The 18,684-nt window shown below is 40.6% G+C and overlaps 1 protein-coding gene across 1 annotated transcript in view; it reads left to right on the plus strand.

Annotated features, from left to right (window-relative positions):
- Positions 1-5,258: 5,258 nt before the first annotated feature.
- The window catches only part of LOC306977427 (smoothelin-like), a gene marked incomplete at its 3' end in the record, with an annotated part of 55,633 nt that continues 42,207 nt past the window's right edge, over positions 5,259-18,684 (plus strand). The window contains exon 1 of the mRNA XM_079575729.1: positions 5,259-5,392. Within this exon, the coding sequence (XP_079431855.1) occupies positions 5,342-5,392 (51 nt within the window). The 5' untranslated portion in view covers positions 5,259-5,341. The remainder of the gene's footprint in view (positions 5,393-18,684) is intronic.

An 18,684-nucleotide genomic window follows, 5' to 3' on the forward strand; every position in this document is an offset into this window, starting at 1 on the left:
AACACAACAGGACTAACCCGGAAACACTTTTCCCTGGAAGGAAACACCGATATGCGGCACTCGTGGGCAGGAGTTATTTACCTTTTACAAGGTTTAACCTGAAGCTAAAGCTAGCTAGCTCAACCAGCTCAACTGTTTATGGAAACAGCTGCGGTGGAGTCGCTCACACCTGGGCCCCCCCAACTCAAACTTTTATGTTTGACTTTACTAATCCAGACAAATATGCTTCAATGCAGGATCATTTTATGTACGTCTGAAAATGATGAATAGCCTTAACCGTTTTCAATAGAAATGTAAAGCTCATATGTTATTAACAGTAGCTAACCTAGCTGCTCACTCTCCTCTACAAACATTTAGCAAACACTAAATCCATCTCATACGTTCCTGTCAGTCACTAATTACGCCTTTATCTGATTCAGCTGTGTCAGGCGTTGCTATGGCGACGCCACAGCGGAGTGACATCCCAGTGATTTAACTACCGGACTACGTGTGCGGTTACACCAAAATAATGCACCAGCCAATCAGAATCCAGTATTCACCCAGACCATGGTGTAATATTCTTTAATATAATGGTCTTTAATATAAGCCATGAAGTCATTTTGTCTGTGTGCCCGTCCACGGCTCCTCTGGCATGTGTTTGTGTGTCTGTTGGTGGCTCTAGTCATGTGATATGAACGGGTTCACGGAGGTGAACGGCTCATTTTTTGTATTATTCGAATGCACGACACGCGGGACGTGAGCGCGGCCTGCGGAGAAAGGGTTTTAGAGCGCGGCTCCGGGGAAACAGCGAGAGAACGCACCCGAACGCCCCCAGCGCCAGCTCTCCCGGGCCATGGGAGAGAAAAAGGCGCGTGGGGTCCGTGGCTGCATCTGAAACCATCAAATTGTCGCCTCTAAGCACTAACACTGGCAACTAACTCCTTAACCTTTCATGGGTCGACTGTTAGATCTGTGCAGTTCGGGAACTAGAGCTTCAGCAGAATTTGAACAATCCGTCCGTCCTTAAACAGGGGAAAAGGAAGTGACATCACCAACAGCTGCTTTTCTTCTTCTTTAAAGTTATTGGTGGAGCGCAGGCCAAACAAAAGTGCATGTCGCCCCCTAGTGTCCAACAACAACATAGTGTCCAAACAAAGACATTTAAGGAGAAAAATAAATCCAAACGTTTCCCTTTAGTCTTATTTTATTTCAGCAGCTGTTTCTTAAAGCTACAGCAGCAAATGATCCATGTGGCTTAAGTTTCTACGAAATGAAAACAAAAGCATTTAATCCGTTTCCTGAGTTTCCTCTTTAACACTGACATGTGACTGAGCTGTGGGGACGACAACATGGATTTATCACTTTTATAAAGTTTGGCTTGTGCAGAATCTTAATTTTTAATTATTATTATTTTTATTATTAAATGTGCACCTGTCAATCAACAGTGGTTGCGCATGAATCACTCGAGGGGGGGGGGCGAGGGGGGGTTTGGCGCAGTGGCTTATGGGACATAGCTCCTAATCACTGGTTAGTTAGCATCAGAGGTCCCTATGCTAAAGTGGCTATGATAGTTAGCATCAGAGGTCCCTATGCTAAAGTGGCTATGATAGTTAGCATCAGAGGTCCCTATGCTAAAGTGGCTATGATAGTTAGCATCAGAGGTCCCTATGCTAAAGTGGCTATGATAGTTAGCATCAGAGGTCCCTATGCTAAAGTGGCCATGCTAGTTAGCATCAAGGCTCCTTTTCCTAACTACTTCCTAACTGACTAACCAATTCAGAAGCAACTTGTCATGGCGGAGGCTGACGCACATCCGGTTTGGCGTAAGAGCTCTTAGCAATCTGATGGTTTCGGAAGGAGCCTGTGAGTGACGAGGCGGCTACAGGAGCCCCGACACTCACATCGTCCACCTGTTCACTCTGCTCACTCCACTCCTGGCCTCCTCCTCCTCCGCCCCGGTCACCTCCGCCGCCGCTGCTGCTGCTGCTGCTGCTGCTGCTGCTGCTGCCCCACGAGGAGCTCAAAGTGAGAGGCACAAGGCAACGAGTTTGAGAAAAAAAAGTCCTAATGAAATAATAAACAACGGTTACAGAGGAGATCGCATTGAACCTAAACCTCTGTTACTTACGCTTTTTTCCCCTTTTGCGCGAGGGAGAGAGGCAGAGAAAAAGCAGTTATTACAATGAATAATCATTCAAAGTTTAATCATCAAACATGCTTTAACATACTGCAAAACACAGAGATCAAATGTTCATATTTTCGAAAGCTTGTGCTACTTTTGTTGGTAATAATTGGAATGACTGACGCAGAGAAACAGAGACATTGTGTCATTGTTTTGTCAGGGCTGTTGCGATGAAGGGACCACTGGGCATTTGCTGAGAGGCCCCAGTTTGAAACGGGCCCAGAAATATAATTCTTTAACAGCAGTAAATAGACCAGCTAAAATTATTATTTATGATCTAAAATGCACCAGATTGCAGGAAATCATGTGAATTCTAAAAAAATTCTTCCCCCCTTCAGAGTGCCCTCCCACACTTTCAATAGGTTCTGATGGTCATGTGGGGCGGAGCCAAACCCCCTCTGATCCATATGCAGCTCCTGATGTGCTCAGTCATGTAAAACGTAGACTTGTTTTTGGGTTAGAACTTAATACGATTACGAGACACTATCGCCATGAAAAGACCCCCCAGCTCAGGACCGATCAAAGTCTCACTCCAAAGTTTGGTGAGAAGTTGGCAGCCCTGTCTAGGACATGACTGGAACACCTCCCGCGGGAGGCGACCAGGAGGCTCTGGCTCCTCTCGACGTGAAGGAGCAGCGACTCTACTCCGAGCTCCTCCCGGGTACCTGAGCTCCTCCAGCCGCCCTGTGGAGGAAACGCATTTCGGCCGCTTGTTTCCGCGATCTCGTCCTTTCGGTCATTACTCAGATCACATGACCATCGGTGAGGGCGGGGTCGACTCCGCCCCCTCTTCACCACGACAGTCCGATACAGCGACCGCATCACTGCTGACGCCGCCGCGCCATCCGCCCCGCTGAGAACACGAGATACTGGAACTCCACCATGAGGCGAGGAAGGATTACTGCATGAACATGAGGAAAACAAAGTATTGAACTAGATCAGTATAAACATCTCAATTTGAGCACAATAATCCAAATTTTAGCTGTTTTGACTCGTTAAGAAGTTGTTGTGCATTTGTCCCAGATTATTTCACTTGTTCTGAGATGTTTCTGACTCGTTTCGATACATTTCGTCCTTATTTCAGGTCATTTTCTTTGCCAACGGGGAAAGAAAATTGGTCTTATCTCATTGGCAATTTTACTTTCTTATTTCAAGCCAGATTTACCCTAGAACTGGTCTGAAATGTCCTCAAACAAGCAAAGTAAACTCGGTCCGATCAGGAAAAGTGTCTAAATGAGTGAAAAACGCTCAAAACAAGATACATTTCCTCAATTCAAGTCATTTAAGCCAATGCTTGATATTTACTTTTTGCAGTGTAGCAGTCAGTCATTTTATGTTTTGACACTGCAAAAACTGGATTCTAAGCAAGTAAAAAATTTCTTACTTCAAGAAATAAGTTCTTATTTTTTCCCTAAAAAGTAATAATGTCTTGCCGAGCAAAGTTTTTTTAAAGAGGGGGTTTTCTGCTTCTTTCAGTCACATAGCACCAGTCTATATCACACTACAATGATGAGCAAACCTTCTGTTGGTCTGTAAATGCAGTAAATTAGAATAACTGCCTTGTATAAAATGTCTCTCTCAAAATGGCTGTAGTGAATGTCTTGAAATAGGCCTCTGTCTCTTTAAGAACCTCTGAGCCTTTAGACACGCCCCCTCCACACGCTGTCTGTGGCATCAGTGGGGAGGGGGTTCTGCTGAGGAGCAGTGGTTGGTTACTCGGCTGGTGACGAAAGCTCGGAGGCGTCTCCAGGAGGTGGGGGCGTTCCTAGGAGGACTCAGGCAAACCTATCCCTAAAATGGCCGCCATCAGAGTTTTTACAGATTACTCAGAAATACGTGAATGTGCCAAGGCAACACTTCAGGCATGTTTTTAATGAGGGAGTGACAGAATAACATGATGGAAAGCTGGAAAAAGTCAATTTTGCAGAATACCCCCCTTTAAGAAAAATAAATCTTATTTTAGGAAATAAAATCTAGCCATTTCTTGTTCAGATAAATTTGCTAAAAAAACATGCTAATTTTTTCTTGTAACAAGAAAGAAAAACTTTTTGAATCTTCTTCAGTTTTAGACAAAGAATATTTTTTCTTATTTTAAGAAAAACTAAGATCAACAACTCTTAATGTAAGAACTGATTCTCACAGATAAAACATTCCATTCTTTAAAGTGGGCGGCTCGGTGGCACAGCGGTTAGAGCCTCGGCTTCACAGCTCGAAGGTCCTGGGTTCGATTCCCTTTTTCCTCACGTCATCAGATTTTTTTCCCCCTTCATTTTTGGGGGGTATTCAACTCATTTTTGTAACTTTTTTGTAATTTTTTGTCACATGTTCATAATTTTTTCATAATTTTTCATAATTTTTCGTAATTTTTCATAATTTTTCGTAATTTTTTTGTCACTTTGTCATTTTTTTGTGTTTTTGTCAAATTTTTGTCAAATTTTTGTCCGTTTTTTGTCTAAGTTTTCTCACTTTTTTGTCACATCTTCATCATTGTTTTCGTCTCAGTTCTGTCGCTATTTTCTCACCTTTTTCCCAGAAGCTTTTGGATTGGGGTAAAGCCAAACTGGAGAAAATGCTCTCGGTTCAGGTGGGAGTTAAGGGGTTAAAGTAAATATTTGGGCTTCTCTTCCTCCTCTGAGCTCTGACCTGTTGACATTTACGCACGGTTCCATCCGCTGTTACCGCTAGGGGGCGCCTGTTGCAGACTGAGGGGCCCGTGGAGGGAGGGAGAGAGAGAGGGAGGGAGAGAGAGGGAGAGGGAGGGAGAGAGAGGGAGGGAGGGAGAGAGAGGGAGGGAGGGAGAAAGAGGGAGGGAGCGGGCGCGCGGGGCGGAGCGGGATGGAGACGCACGCGGGGCGGGATTCCACCTTTCACTGACGGGGAAATGTGAGTTCAAAACGCCGCTAACGTCCCGCGGAAGGAAGGACCGACCCCGCGTTTGAATCTGTGCCTTTTCTGGACGAAACTACGACAAAACTGAGCCGAACATGCCGCTCACGCGCGAGATAAACTCATAAACTCGCGCATTAGTGGCCACGTTCAGGACGCACGATCCAAGAGGACGCTTTTTAGCGAAGGGACCGCGGAGGGAGAAGGACACAGGTGGACCACGCGCTGCCCCCGCTGACCAGAGGACGCTCGGCCCGGTCTGGATCTGACTCTCGGCTCTTCAGGTGAACCGACATGTCCGTGGAGAGTTACTGCGCTCTGGACGAGTCGTCTCTGCGCGCCCTGGTGAGTCCGTGCGTTATTACTGATGACTGATGATTTTGTATTTCGAGATATCGGTTTGAAACTCCTGCTGTAGAAAAGTGACATCGATATGGACAGAAAATGTATTACAAGTTTTCTCTCATTTCATGTTTTTTTTTTTTAATAATATATACATAGAAGTCATTTTGTGCGTAAAAATCACCCGTAAAGTCTGAATAATGAAGCGAGCCGGGTTTAAATTCATGTGTTTGTTTTGTGACATATTTGCCTTGTTTAGTTAAAAAAAATGAGCTGTTTATTTATGGAAAATCTGTAGAAGAAAAAAGAAAAGGAAAAAAAAAGAAAAGGAAAAAAAAGAAAAGGGAAAAAAATAAAAGGGAAAAAAAAATTAAAGGGAAAAAAATAATAGGGAAAAAAAGAAAAGGGAAAAAAATATAAGGAAAAAAAAAGAAAAGGGAAAAAAATATAAGGAAAAAAAAAGAAAAGGGAAAATAAGAAAATGATAAAAAAAGAAAAGGGAAAAAAAGAAAAGGAAAAAAAAGAAAAGGAAAAAAAAGAAAAGGGAAAAAAAGAAAAGGAAAAAAAAGAAAAGGGGAAAAAAAGAAAAGGGAAAAAAAGAAAAGGGGAAAAAAAGAAAAGGGAAAAAAAAAGAAAATCTGTAGAAAAAAAAGAAAAGGAAAAAAAAAGAAAAGGGAAAAAAAAGAAAAGGGAAAAAAAAAAGAAAATCTGTAGGAAAAAAAAAAGGAAAAAAAAATCACCTTGTTTTTTGTAATTGAAACCTCGTATCAGCCTTGGAATTAAATCCAAAACTGGGACGTTTTGAAGTCTGTCGGTCAGAGTCAGAATCAGAATTGACTCGAATCAAAACAACGCCGTCCAAGAAGTGACTTCCTGTTTTGATCCAGCTCGCCAAAATAAAAGCACCATCTTATTCATGCAACAGCTTAAGATTTGGTAAAGGACGGCGAGTAAAAGTTCGGATGTGACGGAGCAGGTTAGAAAATATTACATGAGACGTAACGACTTCGCTGGAGGAAACTCCGTGTTCATAACGGTGGATGTTTTTGTCTAGAGGCTAACGCAGCTAACGCGGCTAATGCGGCTAACGCAGCTAACAAAATAAAAAATAAATCTAGCGCAAAGTTTTGAACGAGCCTGCACAAAAAAGAATCGTCCTGTTAGTTTAAATAATATTTACTTGTTTACCTGTTATATTATCATTTTCAACACTAGCCTTTAGCTCTAAGATAAAGCTCCGCCCCTTACGACCGCTGGCGTTTCCTTTGGGGCAGATTCACAGTGAACATGATGTTTGTAACACGTTTCTGTGACTCCATCAGTAACTCGTCCTTAACCAGATCCTGAGCTTCTCTATATTTGTGTGGGACCTGCTAATTGTGAATGTAAACGATCGGCGACAGGAAGTCCAGCGTCTGACTGTCCAGGAAGACGTCAGGTATACAGACAAATCCCTCAAATGATATAGTTGTGATGTTGCTGCTGAACTAATCAATGAGACGAGCTGTGCTTTTATTTTGGCGTGCTGGGTCGAAACAGGAAGTCACCTCTTGGGCGGCGTTGTTGTGATTAGAAGTTAAGCACAGAGTCAATAGTTTTTATTGCCGCCGTTAGTTTTAGTTTAGTTTAGTTTATTTATTTATTTGAACAGGGACAGTGTTAGTGAACGGGTTTTGTTACTACGAGGATGACGACGGCTCAGCCTAAACTCAGAGAAGTCGCAGTGTTGAACTAAAACGCTCACATTAGGCGATAAAAGATCAGATCGGCTGATTCTCAGGCGCTGAAGTCGTGAAGCTCGTTTTGACCCCACTCGTTTTCCCCAAGTCGTTTGCCCGAGTTCCCGAGGAGCACATGAACGCACCATAAGACTCACTCCCATTGACTTCACGTGGTCGGCACGGCAACAGTTTAAAATGGTTTACCTTCATCTATGTGACTTCCTGTCGGTCCAATAAGGAAGTGAAACTAGAAACCAGTGTTAATTTTGACAACATATTTTAATTTAGTTTTAGTCTTTTGACTAAAATGTAATGTAATTTTAGTCGAGATTTAGTCAAAAAAATCTTTTGAATTTTAGTCTAGTTTTAGTCGACTAAAATTGCATGTCAATTTAGTCGACTAAATTTAAGACTAATTTAGTCGACTTTGCATTTATAATATTCATTATAATCATATTTAATGTTGTTCCTCTGCTTCATGTTTCTGCTCCACATGAACAAAGCTCAGAGCTGATCCTTTGGCAGAGAATTTACATGATCTGAGGCTCTTTCAGACGCTCAATAGACGTTTGGATCATTTTAGTCTCTCCTTTTTTATTTAGTCTCATTTTAGTCGACTAAAATATCTGGACATTTTAGTCATAGTTTTAGTCTCATGAAAAACTTTTAATTTAGTTTTAGTCCAATTTTAGTCGTCAAAAATATCACTTTGACTAAAATTAAGACTAAATATTTTAGTCGACAAACATCACAGAAAATGGCCAAATATACTTATATAATATATATATAATATAATTGTGTTGACTTTGTTTTTAGCAGAAACTTAAAGCGTCAGATGCACTTTAAGTGTGAGCAGCAGGTGTGAGTCATGTGACCGGTCACATGACACAGGTTATTACGTTCATGAGTCTGATACAGAGTGACTGGCTCTTGTTTTCGTGATGGTGGAGCTGCTGCTTCTAAAGATCAGATCATCCTTTACTGATCTGACAATGGAGGAGTTCATGTTGTCGCCACAATGTGAGAAAACGGGCGTTGAAATGACAATTACACAAATAAATCTGAGGAGAAACCTTGAACCGGTGCAATGATTAAACATGTTATTGTGAAGATATCGGACATTTCTTTGTTTTGTTAAGACACAAAATGGGCTGAAAACCTGCAGCGTCTCCTCCTTAAAGAAGAAAAACATGACCTTTAATAAGAAAAGCATCACAAAAACATCATTGTAAAATCTTTGCTACTTCCTGGCATTTCCACCAACTTTCCTTTTATTCTCAGATGAATCAGGTCTGAGGAGTAACTGTCAGGAGTAATCCCCAGTTTCCAGAGTAATCCCGGCAGGTGCACCGCGCTCTCCTGCTGCGCCGTTTAGCTTTAATCTGCAGCTCTCGGTTTATTCCAGGTCATGTTGAAGTCGCACTAAGATCTGCCCCGATTTATCCTGCCTTGGTCTCTCTGTGGTCTGTTTTATTCTGCTTTGGTCTCTCTGTGGTCTGGTTTATTCTGCTTTGGTCTTTCTGTGGTCTGGTTTATTCTGCTTTGGTCTCTCTGTGGTCTGGTTTATTCTGCTTTGGTCTCTCTGTGGTCTGGTTTATTCTGCTTTGGTCTCTCTGTGGTCTGGTTTATTCTGTTTTGGTCTCTCTGTGGTCTGGTTTATTCTGTTTTGGTCTCTCTGTGGTCTGGTTTATTCTGTTTTGGTCTCTCTGTGGTCTGGTTTATTCTGTTTTGGTCTCTCTGTGGTCTGGTTTATTCTGTTTTGGTCTCTCTGTGGTCTGGTTTATTCTGCTTTGGTCTCTCTGTGGTCTGGTTTATCCTGCTTTGGTCTCTCTGTGGTCTGGTTTATTCTGTTTTGGTCTCTCTGTGGTCTGGTTTATTCTGTTTTGGTCTCTCTGTGGTCTGGTTTATCCTGCTTTGGTCTCTCTGTGGTCTGGTTTATTCTGTTTTGGTCTCTCTGTGGTCTGGTTTATTCTGTTTTGGTCTCTCTGTGGCCTGGTTTATTCTGCTTTGGTCTTTCTGTGGTCTGGTTTATTCTGTTTTGGTCTCTCTGTGGTCTGGTTTATTCTGCTTTGGTCTCTCTGTGGTCTGGTTTATTCTGTTTTGGTCTCTCTGTGGTCTGGTTTATTCTGTTTTGGTCTCTCTGTGGTCTGGTTTATCCTGCTTTGGTCTCTCTGTGGTCTGGTTTATTCTGTTTTGGTCTCTCTGTGGTCTGGTTTATTCTGTTTTGGTCTCTCTGTGGCCTGGTTTATTCTGCTTTGGTCTTTCTGTGGTCTGGTTTATTCTGTTTTGGTCTCTCTGTGGTCTGGTTTATTCTGCTTTGGTCTCTCTGTGGTCTGGTTTATCCTGCTTTGGTCTCTTTGTGGTCTGGTTTATCCTGCTTTGGTCTCTCTGTGGTCTGGTTTATTCTGCTTTGGTCTCTCTGTGGTCTGGTTTATCCTGCTTTGGTCTCTCTGTGGTCTGGTTTATCCTGCTTCGGTCTCACCTCAGTCCTGGTTTGATCCTGGTTTACTCCTCATTCAGTCCTGGATTAGATCTGGTTTGTCCCCGGTTTAGTTGCACTTTAGATCTTCCCGTTCTGCTTCAAGACTTGGGTTTTATCCTCGTTTGGTCCTGTGGTTGTTTTGTTTGTTTTCATTTAGACCAGTTTAGTCAGTTTTAGTCTTGAAAACTGGGAAAGTTGATGCTTTGCGAAAGGAGGGAAACAGCGCCCCCAATTTGACGCGTGTGGCCAAAGAGTGTACTGCATCCATGTTTACCATTGAGAAAGAATCACTGCATTTTTTCATACCAGGACTTTAACTAAAGCCTATTTGGTTTTTACGATATCAACACCTGAACGATACTTTGAGGTCGCCATTTTTTCATCACATTTTCTTTACTTTTTGTCACTTTTTTTGGCCTTTTCTTGCGTTTTCGTCACACATTTTCGTCTCATTTCTGTTGCTATTTTGACCATTTTGCCCAAGAAGCTTTTCGATTTGGGTAAAGCAAAACTGGCGGCAGACCTTATGTAAGCTCTGTAGTCATTTGGTTTGTTTCTGGTAGATCTGGGACAGGCCTGGAGTCCCAGAGGAGGCGGAGGTTTGACTGCAACACCTGCATCTGCAGCACCTACAGTGACTTTAAATCATTCATTCGTTAACTCAAAGAAAATGTGATATTAGATCATTTTGAAAATGTCAATTCAGCATCAATTATATTCGTAGTAAATTTTGAACATGTCATGTCAACAACCTTTGCAATAAAAGTTGGATAACTGGGAAAGTTGATGCTTTGCGAAAAGAGTGAAACAGCGCCCCCAGTTTGACGCTTGTGGCCAAAGAGTGTACTGCATCCATGTTTACCATTGAGAAAGAATCACTGCCTTTTTTCATACCAGGACTTTAACTAAAGCCTATTTGGTTTACGATATCAACACCTGAACGATACTTTGAGGTCGCCATTTCTTCATCACATTTTTGCCACATTTTATTTTATTTTTTTTGGCCTTTTTTTGCCTTTTCGTCACACATTTTCGTCTCATTTCTGTTGCTATTTTGACCATTTTGCCCAAGAAGCTTTTCGATTTGGGTAAAGCAAAACTGGCGGCAGACCTTATGTGAGCTCTGCAGTCATGTGGTTTGTTTCTGGTAGATCTGGGACAGGCCTGGAGTCCCAGAGGAGGCGGAGGTTTGACTGCAACACCTGCATCTGCAGCACCTACAGTGACTTTAAATCATTCATTCGTTAACTCAAAGAAAATGTGATATTAGATCATTTTGAAAATGTCAATTCAGCATCAATTATTTTCGTAGTAAATTTTGAACATGTCATGTCAACAACCTTTGCAATAAAAGTTGGAAAACTGGGAAAGTTGATGCTTTGCGAAAAGAGTGAAACAGCGCCCCCAGTTTGACGCTTGTGGCCAAAGAGTGTACTGCATCCATGTTCACCATTGAGAAAGAATCACTGCATTTTTCCATACCAGGACTTTAACTAAAGCCTATTTGGTTTACGATATCAACACCTGAACGAAACTTTGAGGTCGCCATTTTTTCATCAAATTTTCTTTACTTTTTGTCCCTTTTTTTTTTGTCCTTTTCTTGCATTTTCGTCACACATTTTCGTCTCATTTCTGTTGCTATTTTTGACCATTTTGCCCAAGAAGCTTTTCGATTTGGGTAAAGCAAAACTGGCGGCAGACCTTATGTGAGCTCTGTAGTCATGTGGTTTGTTTCTGGTAGATCTGGGACAGGCCTGGAGTCCCAGAGGAGGCGGGGGTTTGACTGCAACACCTGCATCTGCAGCACCTACAGTGACTTTAAATCATTCATTCGTTAACTCAAAGAAAATGTGATATTAGATCATTTCGAAAATGTCAATTCAGTATCAATTATATTCGTAGTAAATTTTGAACATGTCATGTCAACAACCTTTGCAATAAAAGTTGGAAAACTGGGAAAGTTGATGCTTTACGAAAGGAGGGAAACAGCGCCCCCAGTTTGATTCTTGTGGCCAAAGAGTGTACTGCATCCATGTTTACCATTGAGAAAGAATCACTGCATTTTTCCATACCAGGACTTTAACTAAAGCCTATTTGGTTTACGATATCAACACCTGAACAAAACTTTGAGGTCGCCATTTTTTCATCACATTTTCTTTACTTTTTGTCACTTTTTTTTGGCCTTTTCTTGCGTTTTTGTCTCATTTCTGTTGCTATTTTGACCATTTTGCCCAAGAAGCTTTTCGATTTGGGTAAAGCAAAACTGGCGGCAGACCTTATGTGAGCTCTGTAGTCATGTGGTTTGTTTCTGGTAGATCTCTTGTCTGTAACACCTGTAGTCATGTGGTTTGTTTCTGGTAGATCTCTTGTCTGTAACACCTGTCCTCCTTTACGGCGCTGACTCAGACTTAACCACAGGTCTGTCAGCGTGAGGCTAATGGCCGCAGACCCCGCCCTCGTGTCATTACCGTCTAAAGTCATGTGTTTCCATGGCGACCGTTAAACAGGCTTTTCCGGAGCCGTAAACGCCGCCGTCACATTGTTTCATGGTCTGAAACACGCCGGGGGGAGGAGCCTGATGTTACTTTAGAAACGTCACATAGATACAGACGGCATCTCGTCATAGAAGGGGGCGTGGCTTCGCCGAGGGGGAAAATAGAATCTTTAGAGAAACACAATTTTCCCTCTTTTTTGCCATTTTCTGGTGGAATATCAACATATTTATCACATAAATAAAGTCAAGTGTAAATCAGGTCCACATGGATATTTTCTCACAGCAGATTGTTCTGTAGAAGTGAAAAAACGGCAGTTGTAGCAAGCACTAGCTAACCGTTAGCATTAGGCATTAGGCATTATTCTCCGTTATTCATGTATTTATGGGCTGTTGAACCACTTTGCTCCTCCCCAGGTCTTTGTATCATTATTTAGTAGAAACTATATTCATAATTCAGCATTTGTTAAAGTAGTTTTTTAATAATTAGAGACAATTTTCATTTTTTCAAAATTGTTTTCCCCCTTAACTGTTTTAAAAAATGACCATATATGGGCGATTCCAGAGATGCCGTCTGTATCTATGGAAACGTTTGATGATTTTACTGATGCAAATCTGACTTTTCCGTCATTTTCTGTTTCTCATGAATCACATTTGATGCATGAAGATACAGACGCATTTCTCTGGACTCGCCCATATATGGTCATGTTTGAAAACGGAAACAGAAAAATCTAAACTTTCTTTACTTATTCAAAAACTACTTTAACAAATGCAGAATTATGAATATAGTTTCTACTGAATAAAGATACAAAGACATGGAGAGGAGCAAAGTGGTTCAACAGCCCATAAATACATGAATAACGGAGAATGCTTCATGTTAGCATCGTGCTAATGCTGGAGCGACTGCCATTTTTTTCTTGTAGCTGTGAATAAACATCCATATGGGCCTGATTTACACTTGACTTTATTTGTATGTGATAAATAAGTTCATATTTCGCCTGAAAATGGCTAAAAAGAGTGGGAAATGTTGCCGCCTGTATCTATAGCCACGCAGCTCCAATGCTAACAGTCCGGCTCTCATTAGTTTACGAGAAACCAGCCTGGTCCCTTTAATTGTGCCTAAAACAGCCTTATCACAGGAGGAATATCTCACTCTAGATCTAGAAAGTAAAAAAAACAAAATAGGGAACAGGCTTTAGAGTCGTTTAGAACGTGTCTTAAGTCCAATGAGTTCGGGAATGTGATGTCATACCGCTAAGCATCATGGGATTAGCAGCAATAATAAACTAATGGAGATTTTAAAAGGTGAAACACTGGAGTCATTGTTCACATTAAAACACTTGGACACCACAGTGTATTAGATGTCAATCAGCCAAAAATATCGGTTGAAAATATCGGTCGAGTGCATCGGAGAAACCAGTATCGTGCGTTCCTGTTTGAGTTGTTTTGATTCATGCATGTTTGAAAAAGAGAGACTGAATAAGCAGGATTATTCTAAACGCTCTGCCCACCTGCTGATGTCACAAAAAAATTCAACAAAATGTGACAAAATTCAACCAAAATGTGACAAATTCAACAAAAATGTGACAATTTTTTTTTTTTTAAATGTGACAAAAATTCAATAAAAATGTGACAAAAATTCAACAAAAATGTGACAAAAATTTAAAAAAAATGTGACAAAAATTTTAAAAAAATGTGACAAAAATTTAACAAAAATGTGACAAAAATTCAACAAAATGTGACAAAAATTCAACAAAAATTCAACAAAAATGTGACAAAAATTCAACAAAAATGTGACAAAAATAAATAAAAAATGTGACAAAAATTCAATAAAAATGTGACAAAAATTCAACAAAAATTCAACAAAAATAAATAAAAAATGTGACAAAAATTCAATAAAAATGTGACAAAAATTCAACAAAAATGTGACAAAAAGTCAACAAAAATGTGACAAAAACTCAACAAAAATTCAACAAAAATAAATAAAAAATGTGACAAAAATTCAATAAAAATGTGACAAAAATTCAACAAAAATGTGACAAAAATAAAAAAAAAATGTGACAAAAATTTAACAAAAATGTGACAAAAATTCAACAAAATGTGACAAAAATTCAACAAAAATTCAACAAAAATGTGACAAAAACTCAACAAAAATTCAACAAAAATTCAACAAAAATAAATAAAAAATGTGACAAAAATTCAATAAAAATGTGACAAAAATTCAACAAAAATGTGACAAAAATTCAACAAAAATGTGACAAAAACTCAACCAAAATGAAAAAATAATTAAAAATTAAAAAATAAATAAAAAGGTGACACGTCACAGCAACAGCGCGAGGAAAAAGATCAGTTTTGTGGGTCTTAGCTTTCAAATAAGAGTGAATGCATTTGGTTCAGGCGGGTGGTAAGAGGTTAACGACAATAGGGCAAGTATTTTTTGTAAACTCTGCCCACCTGCTGATGTCACAAAGTGCTCCAGACTCTGTAGTTTTGAGGTTTCCGCTCTCGGCTCTCAGACCTTATCAGAGGATTTTCCCACAAGGGGCCGTTTCAGGAAAACATTTACTCAGAGATGGGTAGATGTGACGAGCCTGTTGACTTTGGCCCTTAGGCGGGGCCCGGCTGTGGTCCTGTGGTCCTGGAGGGGCCCCGGGCGGCGGCGCTGCCAAAAGCTACACACGGTCACTCCTAAATCACAAACGTACGAGCCCAGACGGAGACGGTGAGAACCGCGGGGTCAGGGGTTAAGGACGGTGTTGAGGAGAAACGCCTCGCTCCAAAAACATTTACTGACTCAGATCACAGGCCACAAAACAGGCCCGGTCAGTGCTGGTGGGGGTTGTAGGTGGTTGTAGGTGGTTGTAGGTGGTTGTAGGTGGTTGTAGGAGGGCGACCGAAGTGGAGCGACCTGTGACCCCTCTCCATATCTTGAGCCAGGGTCTTGGTCAGGACCAGGGTCTTGGGTCTTGGTCAGGACCAGGGTCTTGGTCCATGAGGAAACCGACACATGCACGAGGAGAACGTTCAGACTTCACTCAGAGAAAGGCCTTCAGGACCTTCAGCAGGTCGTGGTCAGGTCTGCTCACACTCAGGCACACGGCGCTGACGTCATCCAGCCCCTGGTTTTTTTGTTGTTGTATTTTTTGGTCGTTTTTTTTATTTTTTTTGTGGGTTTTTGTGGGGGGGGGGGTTTTATCTTATTTTTTTTTACTTTTTTTGTCATTTTTTGTAGTTGTTTTTTTTGTCATTTTTTGTAGTTTTTATGTAGTTTTTTTGTTGTGTTTTTTTTTCTTTTTTGTTTTTTGTATTTTTTGGTCGTTTTTTTTAAAAAGTTTTTTGTGTTTTTTTTATTTTTTTCTCTTTTTTTTACTTTTTTTGTCATTTTTTGTAGTTTGTTTTTTTTGTCATATTTTTTGTAGTTTGTTGGGGTTTTATGTCATTTTTTGGTCATTTTTTGTAGTTTTTATGTTGTTTTTTTGTCGTGTTGTTTTCTCATTTTTTGTCATTTTTTGTAGTTTTTTTTTTTGTCTTTTTGTACTTTTTTGTAGTTTTTTTGTAGTTGTTTTTTGTTTTATTATTTTTTGTAGTTTTTTAGTCGTTTTTTAGTCGTTTTTTGTGTGTTTTTGTACTTTTTTGGGGTCATTTTTTGTAGTTTTTATGTAGTTTTTTTGTCGTGTTTTCTAATTTTTTGTCATTTTTTTGTCATTTTTTGTCATTTTTTTCGTTTTTTTGTCGTGATTTTGTAATTTTTGTGTGTGTTTTGGACACTTTTTTGTCGCTCTTTCTTGTTGCATTTTGTCGCGCTTTCATCCTCGTTTCCGTCGCCATTTTGTCACTTTTAGTGTTTAGATTTGGGTAAAGCGCTCGGCTGAGGTTCAGAGGTTAAGTCTTCACTCAGTCTCAGGAGAGGCTGAACCTTTTGTTTACTCTTAAAGGCAACTTAAAACCACTGAGTTTAATCTTCCTAAAAGAAAATCTATGAAAATTATTACCTGAAGGACAAGCTGAAGGAAAAGCTGATGGACAAGCTGATGGACAAGCTGAAGGACAAGCTGAAGGACAAGCTGAAGGACAAGCTGAAGGAAAAGCTGATGGAAAAGCTGAAGGACAAGCTGAAGGAAAAGCTGAAGGAAAAGCTGATGGAAAAGCTGAAGGACGAGCTGAAGGACAAGCTGAAGGACAAGCTGAAGGACAAGCTGAAGGAAAAGCTGATAGAAAAGCTGAAGGACAAGCTGAAGGACAAGCTGAAGGACAAGCTGAAGGACAAGCTGAAGGACAAGCTGAAGGAAAAGCTGATAGAAAAGCTGAAGGACAAGCTGAAGGAAAAGCTGATGGACAAGCTGAAGGACAAGCTGAAGGACAAGCTGAAGGACAAGCTGAAGGACAAGCTGAAGGACAAGCTGATGGACAAGCTGAAGGACAAGCTGAAGGACAAGCTGAAGGACAAGCTGAAGGACAAGCTGAAGGAAAGAAAGAAAAGCTGAAGAAAAGCTGATGGAAAAGCTGATGGAAAAGCTGAAGGAAAAGCTGAAGGAAAGAAAGAAAAGCTGGACAAGCTGAAGGAAAGAAAGAAAAGCTGAAGGACAAGCTGAAGGACAAGCTGAAGGACAAGCTTGTCCTTCAGGTTGTCCTGAGGGTTGTTCTGAGGGTTGTCCTTCAGGTTGGGTGGGTTTCCCTGTAAGACCTGCTCTGGGGCAGCACCATATACCCTGAGATCCTCCAGTATCTGATGAATCTCTGGAAGGCGGTTGATGAAACTGATCTGGATCCTTTTGTTCCTGGTGAGATCTGGCTCTTCTGCTGCAGGACCTGTGTGACCTGGTGAGATCTGGCTCTTCTGCTGTAGGACCCGTGTGACGGCGGCTCACGTTCAGCTTTTGTTCCTGGTGAGATCTGGCTCTTCTGCTGCAGGACCTGTGTGACGGCGGCTCACGTTCAGCTTTTGTTCCTGGTGAGATCTGGCTCTTCTGCTGCAGGACCTGTGTGACGGAGCCTCACGTTCAGCTTTTGTTCCTGGTGAGATCTGGCTCTTCTGCTGCAGGACCTGTGTGACGTTCAGCTCCTCACGGTCATGTGATCCTCCAGCTCAGCCCCGTCAAAGCCTCTATTGCTGCTCCGAGCCGGACGATCCGTGACACAGTTTCCATGTGACACTGACCCGGCAACATTGTTCTGGAGCTCGGAGGTGCTTTGTGTTACAAAACAAAGCCACTGTACTGTCTCCGGCTCGGCTTTACCCAAATCTGAAACGCTCAAGTGTCAAAATGGAGACGAAGACGAGGAGGAAAAGGAAAATCATATAGAGGCATAAAACAGATTAATAATTTATTCCTTTTCCTTCCGTTTCTTTTCTTTTACATTTGTATCATCAGGTGAAGCGACTTCCTTTAACCTCTTAACTCCCACCTGAACGGATCCCATTTTCTCCAGTTTGGCTTTACCCTAATCAAAAAGCTTCTTGGGGAAAAAAAGCACCAAAATAGCCACGAAAAATGAGAAGAAAACAAGGATGTAAACGTAGCAAAAATGTGACAAAAAGTCAAAAAAATGTGACAAAAAGTCAACAAAAATTCAACAAAAATTCAACAAAAATGTGACAAATTCAACAAAGAAGTGACAAAAAATTCAACAAAAAGTGACAAAAAATTCAACAAAAATTCAACAAAAATTCAACAAAAATTCAACAAAAATTCAACAAAATGTGACAAAAATGTGACAAAAATTCAACAAAAATGTGACAAAAATTCAACAAAAATGGAAAAAAAGAAAGAAAAAACATACAAAAGGTGACACAACACATCAACAGCGCGAGGAAAAAGATCAGTTTTGTGGTCTTAGCTTTCAAATGAGGTGTTACACAGCCAATAGAGGACAGAATGCATTTGGTTCAGGTAGGTGGTAAGAGGTTAACGACAATAGGGCAGAAAAAACACTTTACAAGTTTTTCTCATTTTTTTGCCCCTTTTTTCAAGTATTTTTTCCAATTGTTTGTTTCCAATTGTAGGGTTTGTTCCCTTTTTTTTTAAATTTATTTATTTATTTTTTAATTTCACCATTTTATCCCAACTTTTTTTTTAACCGAAAAAATAAAACACATTTTCCCCAATTTTTTCATTTAAGAAACGAGCAGTTTTTTTTTTTTAACTTGTGTTTCACTTTTTTTTCTCTTTTATATTTTTGATCACCAACAGCATCAAAAAATTAATATAATGATTTAATATTTCTTATCGGTTCCTGCTTTCAATACTGGCCTATAGGCATCAAGAAGCTTTTAGATTTGAGTAAAGCTGAACTGGACTAAATGGGCTTGGTGAAAGTGGGGGGTCAGAGGGTCACAGGTTTGATTCCTGGATTAAGTCTGATAAATGAATGACTGTAAATGATTTATTAAAGCACTAAATTGTGATTTTGATCTCGTGCTCTCGGGCCTCACACATCCTGACATGACCGCACATCAGCGAGTGGTCGTCCCATGTGCAGCTGCAGCACATTCTAAGAGCTGACCTTTGACCTGCCCAAATCACCACAATAGTTGTTTCCCCTGACTCTGTGTCAGGAGTTTCCACTGGACACGGCCTGGAATCCCATGAAGAAACCTGAT

The sequence above is a fragment of the Gobius niger genome, assembly GCF_951799975.1.
Source record: "Gobius niger genome assembly, chromosome: 1".
Taxonomy (NCBI): domain Eukaryota; kingdom Metazoa; phylum Chordata; class Actinopteri; order Gobiiformes; family Gobiidae; genus Gobius; species Gobius niger.